This window comes from Trachemys scripta, chromosome 4 (genome assembly GCF_013100865.1).
Source record: "Trachemys scripta elegans isolate TJP31775 chromosome 4, CAS_Tse_1.0, whole genome shotgun sequence".
Lineage (NCBI taxonomy): Eukaryota > Metazoa > Chordata > Testudines > Emydidae > Trachemys > Trachemys scripta.
Window position 1 is genome coordinate 40,767,669 of NC_048301.1, and position 12,398 is coordinate 40,780,066.

Genomic DNA, 12,398 nt, shown 5'->3' on the forward strand with positions numbered 1-12,398 from the left:
TTACCTTTCTTTCTTTAATTAAAAGCCTTCTTTTTAAGAACCTGATTGATTTTTCCTTGTTCTAAGATCCAAGGGGATTGATCTGGACTCACCAGGAATTGGTGGGGGGGGGGGGAAAGGGAAGAGAGGGGGGAATAATTAATTCCTCCAAGGGTTTTGGATCAGTGTTCACCAGGGAATTAATTGGTGGAAGAGTCTCTCAAGGCTACCCAGGGAAGGGAGTTAGCACACTGGGAGTGGTGGCAGCAAAAGCAGATCTAAGCTGGTAGAGAAGCTTAGAGGTTTTCATGCAGGCCCCCACATCTGTACCCTAAAGTTCAGAGTGGGGAAGGAGCCTTGACACAAGGCCACCTTGTGTCTTTGGAGTATTAACACAAAGCCGGAGATACTATGTTACCCATCAAGTTTCCTCTTTCCCTATCAATTCATAAGCAGCTACACTAGACCAGGTCTAGTGAATTCTGTGAATTGGCTGTCTGGAGATAGGGGGTGAAAAAAGGTGCTTGCCAGGAAAGAGCCATTTGCAATGTTCTCCATCATAAGAATGGGAACACATCACATCATAGCACTTTCACACCTTCATGGCCCAAAGAAGAGCACAGTTACTCAATTCCAGGTCACATGAAGCAGTACTAATTCCTACCTATGCCTCCCAACTGGCATTTGGGACAGTTTATTAATGGCATGCTGCTTTGTGAATGAGTTTTAAAAGTAGTCTCAAACTTAGAAAATGCTCTTGTAAAAGCTTGAGACAGAGGAAGAGAGGCACTCTAATCACTTGACCAGCTATATATCTTTTGCACTACATGTTGGGATATGTAGGAGAAGCCTCAAGGCTGCTGTCAGCTTTATCTGACCCTGTTAAGGATGCCTCTAGCTCTGCCCAGGCCTGAGGAGCATTGCTCTTTATTGCCTCCATGAACAATTGTGTTTGCTGCTTCAGTCGGTCCAGTTCAATCTGGGTTACCTGGTTCTGATGAATCAGCTCCTTGGTTTTCAAGGTGATCTCCAGCAATCCAGACCTGTGCAGCACAACAAAGGTATTCTGAAAGCGCTTGCGCTTGCGTTGCTGCTGCAACAATAGCTCAGGAGTAGTATAAAGTTCTTCTGCTGCTAAAGGTGGGCTGCAGGTTGCTAATTGCACCATATGATGTACTGGATTCTCCATCTCAGAAGATTTGCGGTCTGATATCTGGAGGAGTCCAGTAGGGGAAAAGGGAATCAAACCTGGGGCCTTTTGTTTGGCAGTAGAAATACACTGAAAGCCATCAATAGTTGACATTTTTCCATCTGCCATCAAAGCTGGAGAACTCTGCTGAGTAGAGTCCTGAGCAGGCTTAAAGTCAGGTGATATTTGGGGGCAAGCACTAGAGGGCAATAAACTAGTCTTATTAGACATAGCAGTATCTGTGCAAAGCCATTTCTGTCCACTGGTTCTCCCTCTTTCCTCCAAATCCCAGACACGATCTCTTTTGCTGGGATGTGGTGCTGTCTTTGTGTAGGAGTTCAGGATGGGCAGGTAATTAGTAGAGTCACTTCTCTTTTCACCAAAAAGGTGAGGGTTAATGGGAGGGGAGATGGCTGGATGAAGAAACACTAGCTGTGGCTGACCTGGAATCACTTCAAAAGATGGCTGAACAGTCCAAGACTGAAGCTGCGATGAACTGCTTCCCTGAGAAGTATGGGGGGAAAAAGTGGAATTATCACAACTAACAGTGTAAGAAAAAATGTTAGAAAAGCTTTATCAGAGCAGGTGAGCCTAGTGCCAATGACTGTAGACATTGTTGCTGCCAGTTATAATGCAATCTGAGTAGGTTTTACCTCCTATAAATTCATTCTTCCCTTCTTGTGACATTTGAGGACACTGCTAGAGACAAAGCTGTAATTCAGAATCTATTTACTGCTGAACAGCAAATACATTTAGAAGCCATTCAGTTTTAGCATTCCTATTTATGCTAACCCAAGACTTGAGGATATAATAAGAGAATAATAAATACAAGTGTCCAGACAACTTTGAAAGAAAGCCACAACACTTAAAGTTCTGATTTAAAAAAAGCATTCAGATGAATGCTGCACAAACATTCTATCTAGAAGTTTAAATTATATATTAGTTGAGACATAAGAACTCTATCCTGTCTCTTCTATTCTTACAGCAAGTGCGTGAAACGGTCTCAGTTATTTCTAACACAGTAGGTGGTCACTAACAAGTGCTGTTGTTCTAAAATTTACTGAAACCACATATTATACAAAAACCTAGCACTTGAAGTGTACCTAACGCCTACTAGTCCAAGGAGAAACACCTGCTCTACAGACAAAGTTGCACCCTTTCAACACCACACCTTTGGTTAAACTGGTGCAACTCTGTGTGTTGACAAGCTTAAAGTCTATTACTGTGGGGAGAAAAACACCTGTGCCGCCTCTCCCTTCCTAAAATTACATTCCTGGCAATGTAAAAAAATGAAATATTTGTAACATTATCAACCATTTTGATTTAATTAAAAAAAACCACTTACCACATTGATACTAATTGGCTCAAAATTGTGTCTTCAGCTAAACCTATCCTAAGACATCCACACTACCTCCCACTTATTTGTCTCATCTACCTTTAATGGTGGGTCTTTTAGATGCCAAGGCAGCAAAGCATTTAAACATGAGCTAGGGTCCATCTGTATTCAGCAAAGCACTTTACCACACAATTAAGTACTTTGATGAACAGCAAACGGCAGAGGAAGGATGATTCTGTGGCTAGGATGCTAGTCTGGGACTCAAGAGGCTCTGGTTCAATTCCCTGCTATGCCACAAGCGACCAGTATTACTTTGGGCAAACCACTTAGAGGCAGAGAAACTGTTTCTCATCTGTAAAATAGGAATAATATTACCTTCCTACTTCACAGGGGTGCTGAGAGGATAAATACGTTGTGAGGTGCTCAGAGATTACAGTAATAGGGGGGCCATAAATACCTTAGATATACAGAATACAGATGGGCTGTAGAATTTGAAGCCTTAGGCTACACCTACAACAAGCAGTAGGGGTGTAATTCCCCCGCTCATGTACATATACTTACGCTACCTCTCATCAACCTAACGCAAGTATAAATAGCAATGGAGCTGAGGTAGCAATGGTAGCAGCAGCAGACGCATGGCTGAGTCATGCCAAGCACATACCCAACAATTTCAGGCAAGTTTGTACTCAGCATGGCTCAGCCTTGCTGCCATTACCAGTGCTACAGTGGCTACACTACTATTTATACTTGAGCTAGCATGAGTGCGTGTACACAAGCAGGGGAAATCATTCTCCTAGCTGGTAGCACAGGCATAGCTTTAAAGGGCAAGCTCTTTGGTGCAAGGCCTGTCGTTTACTATATGTTTGTACAAAACCTAGCATAAAGTGGCCCCAATTTGGTTGATGCTTCTACATGCTATCTTGCTCTTCTTTACTTGCCTGGATTCCTTTCTCATAATACATATTTTCCTACATTGTCCATTTCCTGCCTCCACCGTCCGTCACTCATTTTTCCCCTTGACACTGTGTTCTCTGGTCTTTTGCCTCCTACCAAAATCTCACTTTGTATCACTCTCCTTTTTCCTAAGTTATTCTATTCATCTCAGCCGATTCACATTTGGAAAGCTCACTTTACAGCTTTTTTTAAAATGGAACCTTAAATTTTGCAACAGTCAACAGCACTTGTCCAGAAAGGTTTTGTGCATGCATGGGTGAGTGACTTTGACAAGACTTGTAAAAACTTCGCAGATAAATTGCACTGAGTTTAACAGAATTAATTCCATCTTGTTTTTAGCAGAATTATAGTAGCCCACATTTTCACTTTAAAATCAGCACAGCTGATCTGCACAGCTAGTATGTGTTTCTATGTAGGAGGATAGTGCTGTTCTAGTAGTTCTCCTAAGCTGCTTGCCTGGTCTGAACCAGAGGAGAAAAAGACAGAATGCTGATGGTCTAACCTGTGATTAAAAAAAAAAAAAATCTGTCTCATAGCTGTTGCACCAAGAATTGTGTGGGACAACAAATCAATAAACCCCCTTATTTTTGGCACTGATCACTGTATTCGAAGGACCATTCCAACACAACTGACTGACCCAACATATTCCAATTTGCTTAGTTATCACAGGTTGAGGCAGGAATGCATTTCATTATCATTAACCTATAATCATTGCTTTTGTTTGCTGAAGTAAAGTCTTCCATTTTACTTTAACATGACTCCCTCTTTATTTTATATAAAGAGGTTTGGACATGAAGATCTATGACTCAATGGACTGTCTTCCTTGTTTATTCTTAATTTCTCTCCCTCACTCTGCTACATTACAAAATTTCGTAACATAGGTATATTATAAAAACCAGTAAAGTTTTGCTTGCACCATGCCCTGGGAAGTTTGTTAGCATAACAAGAGAGCCCCTATTTCATTTTCCACCTCTCACCCTGAAGGCACCAGTAGGAGAAGCTAGTCTAACCCCTACCAGATTGGAGCTTTGTGCGTCTGCTTAAACCGTTTGTCCACATTTCCAAGAACTGGGAGGGAGGGAGGAATCCACACAGTGTTTTGTCAAGCTAAAGAGAGCATGTCGTGGAGATCAAAGAACTGACTTCCCTCTAAATGCCTACTCCAGCCATCTCTTTCATTGCACATCTTAACAGAGCCTCACTCTCTCTTTGGAGATCAATAGTGAAGTTTAACCACATTTGCTTGCAACCATTCCAGCCTGGGCTATGAGTCTGTCAGATCTCACAACAAAGTCAGGAGAGACTAAACTTGGATTGTGGTTTCTCCTTGGAGGGTTCCCATCCATTTTCCCCCACTGCATTTTCAGGAATTTTTCACTCAGATGGAAGGCTGAAGAAATTTTGGTCCCGCTCTGAGAGAGTTAGAAATAATGGTTTCTCCTACACCTCATTTTAAGTTGTACATGTTTCAAAAGTGGCTTACAATGTGCTCATAGACTGACAGAACGACGTGGCAGAGAAACTAATCAATTAATGAGTTCATTCAGTTGTTACAACTTAAGCCCTGAAATTTACTTTTTATTTAGCAATTGTTTAACATTTTGTGCCGAATCATCTTAATTTAGACTCAAAAATATAGATTTATTAGAACAGAAAAAGCTTTGACAAAATCCAATATAAGCAGAGATGGTTTCATATTTTATTCATTTTGAATTACACTTTAACATTTGCTTATACTATTGGAATCCAAAATCCTTCTTAAATACTTGAGATCTAGCAAGTGAAACTGACTATTCTAGTTTCACTGTCTAAGCTGAGTAAAATACTCCTGGGGGAATTCTGCGCCACTGCACACACACACAGAATTCACGTCACCTGCAGATTCCTTCCCCTCCCTCCCCCTCCCCCTCCCCCACCACAGAAATACATACTGCCAGGAAGGCACTGCAGGTACACTTTTCACCCACCAGGGGCCATTGTGGTGCCAGAAGAGAGGACAGCTGGCTCAGCCAGCCATGGAGAAGGAGGGGGAGAGGCGGTCTTCCTCATGGTGCCCTGCCTGCAGGGCCACATATGGGGAGGATGGACAGAGCAGGGCACACGGGGGTGCTGGGGAGGTCACACAGACTGGGATTCAGAAAGTGGGGGGGAAGAGTGGGGCAGGGGCACATGAACTAGTTGGGGGACAGCATTGAGCAAGGGGCTGAATGGGAGTGGTGGTGCAGGGCCATATGGACACGGGTGTGCAGGGACACATAGGGACACTGGCAGATGTGCCTGACTGAATGGGAGAGGCTAGGGGTGAACCAGTGTCTGCATGGGGGAAGCTCCCCAACTCACTCACAATCCCTTCTCCCCCCCCCCCAAAAAAAACCCCTGTTCCATACTTCTTCCACCCACACCCAACAACCCTCCACGTGCACACCCAGGCTCCTTCCCAGCAATTACTTCTCTCTCCCTCAGCTCCTCCGTTAGACGTAACTCCCACAAGCCTTTACACTGCTTCTGAGGGGTGTGGGAAATACAGTTCTGTATTGTAGTTTAAATTATTACTCAAAGTTCTGTATTAATATGCCTACTAAGGAATCTATTTGTCAAAAAACATTTCCTGAATCTGTTGTCTGTAGTGTTACAGACATACTTACTGACAGGTATTTTGAAATATATTACCAAAATAATTGAAACTGGCATGCTTTTTTTATATTGTGTTATTTTGACAAATAAAATATGCAGTTTGCAGAATTTTAAAATATATTGCACAGCATTTTAAATTTTTTGGCATAGAATTCCCCTAGGAGTAGTAACGTAGCAAAGCATCAATGCAGAAAGTACGCTAGATTTCTAAAATTCTTTCATTTAAATAATCTGAGGTGCTAATAGTATTTTTTCTAAATATGTATTTTATCTTTCCAGGATCCCTTTAAAATAAAGAGATTTAACAAAGATGTATGAGGCTTAAGAAACTTATATTTGATATATCTTGGTGATGTTAGCCTGCCTCTGGCCAGGGACAGACTCACTCTAATAGATCTTCTACTGATACTATGATTCTATAAGTGTAGCAACAAGTTACCCTGTTTCCCCGAAAATAAGACAGTGTCTTATATTAATTTTTGCTCCCAAAGATGCGCTAGGTCTTATTTTCAGGGGATGTCTTATTTTTCAGAAATGAAAAATGCCTTATTATCGGTGGATGCCTTATTATCGGGGAGGTCTTATTATCGGGGGGATGCCTTATATTACAACGAGAGGCAAAACTGTAAGTAGGCCTTATTTTCGGAGGATGTCTTATTTTCGGGGAAACAGGGTAGATGAATGTCACCCTTTAAAAGAGTTATTTGCGAAGTGCCCTTCTGAAAGGAAAACATACTTTCCAATATATTATTATTATTCCCCCCCTACCTGTTTGACCAGTACATTTTTCATTATGACCACAGGAGAAAGTGCTGGGAAGGAATTGCTTGTGGCCAGTGAGTACTGCCAAGGCCCATCCTCTGTGTTCCAACACAATGCATTCAGCATATTCTCTGAGTTGGTCAGCTACACAGAACTCAAGATACTCTGAATTTCCATCTGGTAGATGCAAAGTCCAGTTATTAGTTGTTTTATATGCAGCAAGCTTTCTGAGCTCCCACCCATTTCCTGATTCCACACTGTTCAATCAGATTGTGCACAATGCTGCTAATTTGATTTTGGACTCCAACTAACATGGGCTTCATTCATTGTCTGATGGCTGCTCAGTGGCCTCTGACTTTAGTTAGTAATTTTCAATGATGGATTTTTTTTACGTGGACCTTTCCTCACAACTGGCACCCTGTTGTAGTCTCAGAGAGGCCAAGGATTGTACTTTGTCTTCATGCCTATTCAATCTATTAAAGCATACTAAGGTAGGACAGTGCTGCAGAATCTCGCACTGCCATTTTTGTATCCAGGGCCCCATATCTCTATCACTCACCTTTCACAAATATAATTCTTTTTTCTAAAGAAAGGGAAAGATCATTGCATAGTTTTGGTGTGTATTAAAACTCTACTTGGATGTGCCATTTTAATCAACTTTACAAAAATTGCTTTCTAGTGTAACGGGCTGTTTGACATTCTGATCACATGTAACTCAATAGGTCATGCAATGACCAAATAGGAGCCCCTTTTACTAGACTGTAGCTAAAATGAAAAATATGCCCCTTAGAAGTAGAGACTGAAGCAAACCTCAATACCATGCAGATTGACAAAATGAGCTTTAGAAGAGTATTAAAGCTTGGCTTTGAAGATTTTCGTAGTCACAGGATTTTCAAACTTGCCCTATGAACAAGTTCTCCCACCCTTCCACATACGAGTTGTCTGGAACTGTAAAAAGATATGTTTGTTAAGCAAACTGTGAAGTTTAAAGGAGATAACAGGAGGAAAATTAATTATCTTTTTCTAAACCTGAGAATCCAGATTCCTTGTCAGATTCATGCTGCCATGCTGAACTGATGCGTCAATCTCTTCATGTCCATCACATTGCCCAGTTTGGTTAATAGCCTTCTGGGGCTCTCTTTAGATGGGTACTTTCTCTCCATGCTTTTACAGTGTTGGAGACACAGTTGTCAACACTTCTCCACTGGGGGTGGAAGAGTGGGGAGGAAGAAATCTGGAACAAAAAACCAAAACAAACCCCACCCCCCCAAGTCCCTCTGAAGCTGAGGAAGCTAATTCCACTAATGCAGAATAAGCTTTGCAATAAGAGAAGCTTATCTTTCTCTGACAAGCCCTTGAAATTATACTAACAGAGCTGGTTATCTAACATCCAGCTCTAGATTTGCCACTTTTATAAAAAATTCAGGTTAGTACGTGGACTGTCAATAATAGCAGAGCTTATTCCCTGTAAACCTCTCTCTCTAAACTTTATAACCTAGAGTGCTAAAAACGCACAACTCAATATTGCATCAAACACATATTATTATTATAGGCTGTGCTAATAAAGATCCCTATAGGTAAGGCTGTCTGACAATTTACATTAGACAACCTAGTTTTCAGTTGCTTAGCTTTACCAAACTGCTTGGGTTGAAATTTCCCATGCTAGGTGTCTGCCTCAGGCTAAGCAGTTTTATTTTATTTTATTTATTTATTTATTTATTTATTTAAACAGAGTTACAGCTAAGTTCTTCAGCCATTTCTCAGAATGAGGTTAGGAAATATGTTTTGTTTTGTTGTTAAGAATTCTTACAACTATTTCACTAAGAATCTCTAGCTCCTCCATGCTTTAGAGCACAAACTTGACATCTAGCAGGGGAGTTGCCCTGGTGTCAAGAATGTGCCTTTTATCATCCTTGTGAAAGTCCACCTAAGTTTTGGCCAAGTTATGAGCCTCTGAAAATCTGAGTTCATGCATGTTCAGTAGAGATTTGTTGGAATTCACAGCTAAGTTCTCCAAAGATTTCATCTACACCAGGGGTCTCAAACTCAATTTACCTTAAGGCCAGTGCCAGTCCTCAAATCCTCCCAGCGGGCCAATAGTCACTGAAGGTGGTGTTCAGAAAAGAAAACGTTTATATTGTATTTTTTATTTCAAATTTCTTAGAATAAAACTGTCATACAACTTTATATAATTCTTTGCCTGTCAGAGAGTTTTTAGTGTTTGCCAAACACCTGGCAACGCTTCAGTTCTGTCAGTTTGTTGATGTTTGGCCTCAGTGACTGAGCAGCTGAAACCTTCAGGATTGCAGCAAGGTGAGCATCAGATAGTTGTGTTCGGTATTTTGACTTGTTTATATTCATTGTGGAAAAAAGTGACGCTACCTCCATGGCTGACTCTGCCTGGCGACTAGTGATGGTATCTCTGTCCCTCTACCCCAGCCAATGGGAGCTGCGGGGGGCAGTGCCTGCAGCAGATATTGCCGGCAGTATGGCTGCCAGCACCTCTCCTCCACGGACCGCAGTGGGGAGGTTCTCGGGCCGCTGATGGCCCGTGGGCCGGGACTTTGAGACCCCTGATCTACATTGAGCATGCCTCTGGGGCTAGCAGGACTTTTCCTGCAATTGTTCCTCCCAGCAGCTAGGGGCTGCTGAGGCAGCAAGCACAAGAACTATGGGAATCAATAAGGTTCTACATGACTACAATTTTGTTTTTTTCAGAGATGTTAAAAGAATGCTAAAGTTGCAGAATCATACCTTTGCAAGTACACTCTTTAATCACATACTATTTCCCTCTCCCCCCCCCCCCCAAAAAAAAAAAACCCTGCCTCATTCAGTGCTCAGGATGGACAGTGCTCAAGGAATGAATCAGAGTTGTGTAGTGAAGGAGGCTGTTGTCTTTAGGACTCCTGCCTCATCTGTTGCAGAACTTGGAGGGTGTCTAGTGAATGAGACAGAAGAAGAGAAAGGATGGTCATATCTGGGTTAGTCAGTGGAACACTACTCTGGAAAACTGAATTTTATCTCTATCTTTGCCACACACAGTTTTATGACAAGTAACCATTAACTGCGTGTTACCCATTTTCTGGTGGCCCACTTTGAGACACCTGGGATCTGATCTGCAGAGCTGCTGAAATCAGAACAGCAACTGCTCTCAGACAGCTGTGCTCTGAAAAATACAGTTTTATAAAATACTAAGTTCCCTAAAAAGTCAGGCCATAGGCCTTTCAAATTGGGAACCCAAAATTCATGTACACTTGATAAACTGGAGAATTGGTCTGACATCAATAAGATAAAATCCAATAAAGTGCAAAGTGAACTTAGAAAGGGAAAATCAAATGCACAAATACAAAAAGGGGAATGACTGGCTAGGCAGCAGTTCTGCAGGAAAAGGTCTGGAGGTTGAAGTGGATCACAATTTGCATATGAGTAAACAGTGTGATGCTGTTGTGAAAAATGCAAATGTCATTCTGGGATATATTAAGAGGAGTGTCATCCTTAAGACATGGGAGGTAATTGTTCCACTGTACTCGGCATTGGTAAGGCCTCAGCTGGAGTACTGTGTCCAGTTTTGGGCACACACTAAGAAAGATATGGACAAATTGGAAAGAGTCCAGAAGACAGCAACCAAAAAAATAAGACAGCTTACAAGATAGGGGGAAAGGTTCAAAGTATTTGACACATTTAGTCTAGAGAATAGAAGGTTGTGCAGGGAGACATGATAACACACTTCATATTTATAACAGATTGTTATAAAGAGGATGGTGATCAATTGTTCTACTGAAGTTAGGACAAGAAGTCATCTGCTTAGTTTGCACCAAAGGAGATTTAGGTTGATATTAGGAAAAACTTTCTAACTATAAGGATAATTCAGCACTGAAACAGATTTTTTAAAGAGTTTGTGGAATCCCATTAATTGGAGGTTTTTAAGAACAGGTTAGACAAACACATGTCAAGGATGGTCTAAGTGTACTTAGACCTGCCTCAGCCTTGGGAAGGTGACAGATGGACTAAATGACCTTGTGAGATCCCTTATAGCCCTATATTTCTATAATTCTATAAGTCTCTATACCTCAGTTCCCCAGCTGTAAAAAGTGACATGATTACCAAAGGTATTGTGAAACATGCTGGTACTATAGTGATGAGTGCCGTAGAAAAGTCCACAAGGAAGTTAATTTTGTATTCAGAATAGGGGTTGAATGGTTTTCAGTAAATAAGGCATGGGGCCACACATTGAACAATGAGGATCAAACAAAAATTAAACAGTTGTTCATTCAATGAGCACGGATGACCCTGTCCACTGATGGAGGTAGGGGTCCAAGTGGGGAAAAAAGCATGTGATCATATAATTAAAGACTGCACCATAATACGCACATTAGAGGGCCAAATTAAGGTTGCACCGGAAACCTTAATTCTGGCATTTCATAACTGCCGAGTGCTTGACTTTATAACCTTAATATTCTCTTAGTGTAATTTTTGTAAGTAAATATTTACACAGGGCCATCAACATGAATGATACTGTATTTTTGCTGAACAAATATCTAGGAAATGTTTATGCACTGTTTTCTGAAAGGTAACACTGGCAAAAAAATTAACATTTGAGGACCAGAAGTAATTGTTACTGTACAACTAACTATATTAATTTTCCTCTAAGGATCTCAAATTGCTTTATTGATACTTGCTAAATGAGCTTAATACCCTTGAGAGACAGGACAGTATCATTACACCCATTTTACGGATGGGAAAACTGAGCTCCAGAGCTGCAATGACTCTCTCAAGGTTACTAAACAGGATAGTGCTGGAACCAGAAATAGTACCCAGGACCCTGAGTCCCAGGCCCCTGCTATAGCTGCTAGACAACACTGTTTTACCAGAAGTGACAGCTACACTCGGTAATCCAGAATCTGAATACCTATCCTATTAGCCTACATGTGTGGCAGAAAGGCTTATATGAACTACTGTCTTGCTTTTTAAACCCATTGCAACTTGTCCTAACTCAGGTAACATCAGAGTGAACAACTATACCTGATGACATGGCAAATAGGACCAATGTATTGGCATCTGGGACACTCAGGTGTACTTCAAAGAAATAAGGCTCAGGATTGCTGGTAGTGACATAGGAATAGTTCCCCTCATATGTAACTCTAGTGTGACCAATTACGAAAGTAACAGTGGCAAGAGTAGGACATTGCTTTTAGGATAGGCGAAAGATGCAGATAGGACATGTAGCTAGGGAAGAAAGTAATCGAGTAAGGAAAACTGACACCTTTGAAAGCCCCATAATCTGAACTCTGATCCTGAATTCTACACATGAAGGTTCAGATACATGTTCTCTTATAAGTTATGTGAAGAGAAATACCATTTTAAACATATATCTGAATTAACTCGTGGAGCATATGAAAAGGATGTGAAATGCTTTATTGTACAGCTTTTATGCTATCCCTTGCCACCATTGGTTACAAATACCATCTATGAAGCAGAGAGAGGAACTGAAAAAAAAAAACAAAGATGAGAATGTGCTGGAAAGGGGCTAGCATGTAATTATCT

The 12,398-nt window shown here is 41.2% G+C and overlaps 1 protein-coding gene across 1 annotated transcript; it reads right to left on the reverse strand.

The window, feature by feature from the left end:
• Positions 1 to 266: 266 nt before the first annotated feature.
• On the reverse strand, positions 267 to 8,855 carry CIPC (CLOCK interacting pacemaker). Its single transcript, XM_034767960.1, is given in 4 exon segments — positions 267 to 1,672; positions 6,861 to 6,985; positions 7,884 to 7,912; positions 7,914 to 8,855. Coding segments are annotated over 4 exon segments (1,128 nt in total). The 5' UTR covers positions 8,018 to 8,855; the 3' UTR covers positions 267 to 802.
• Positions 8,856 to 12,398: the final 3,543 nt, after the last annotated feature.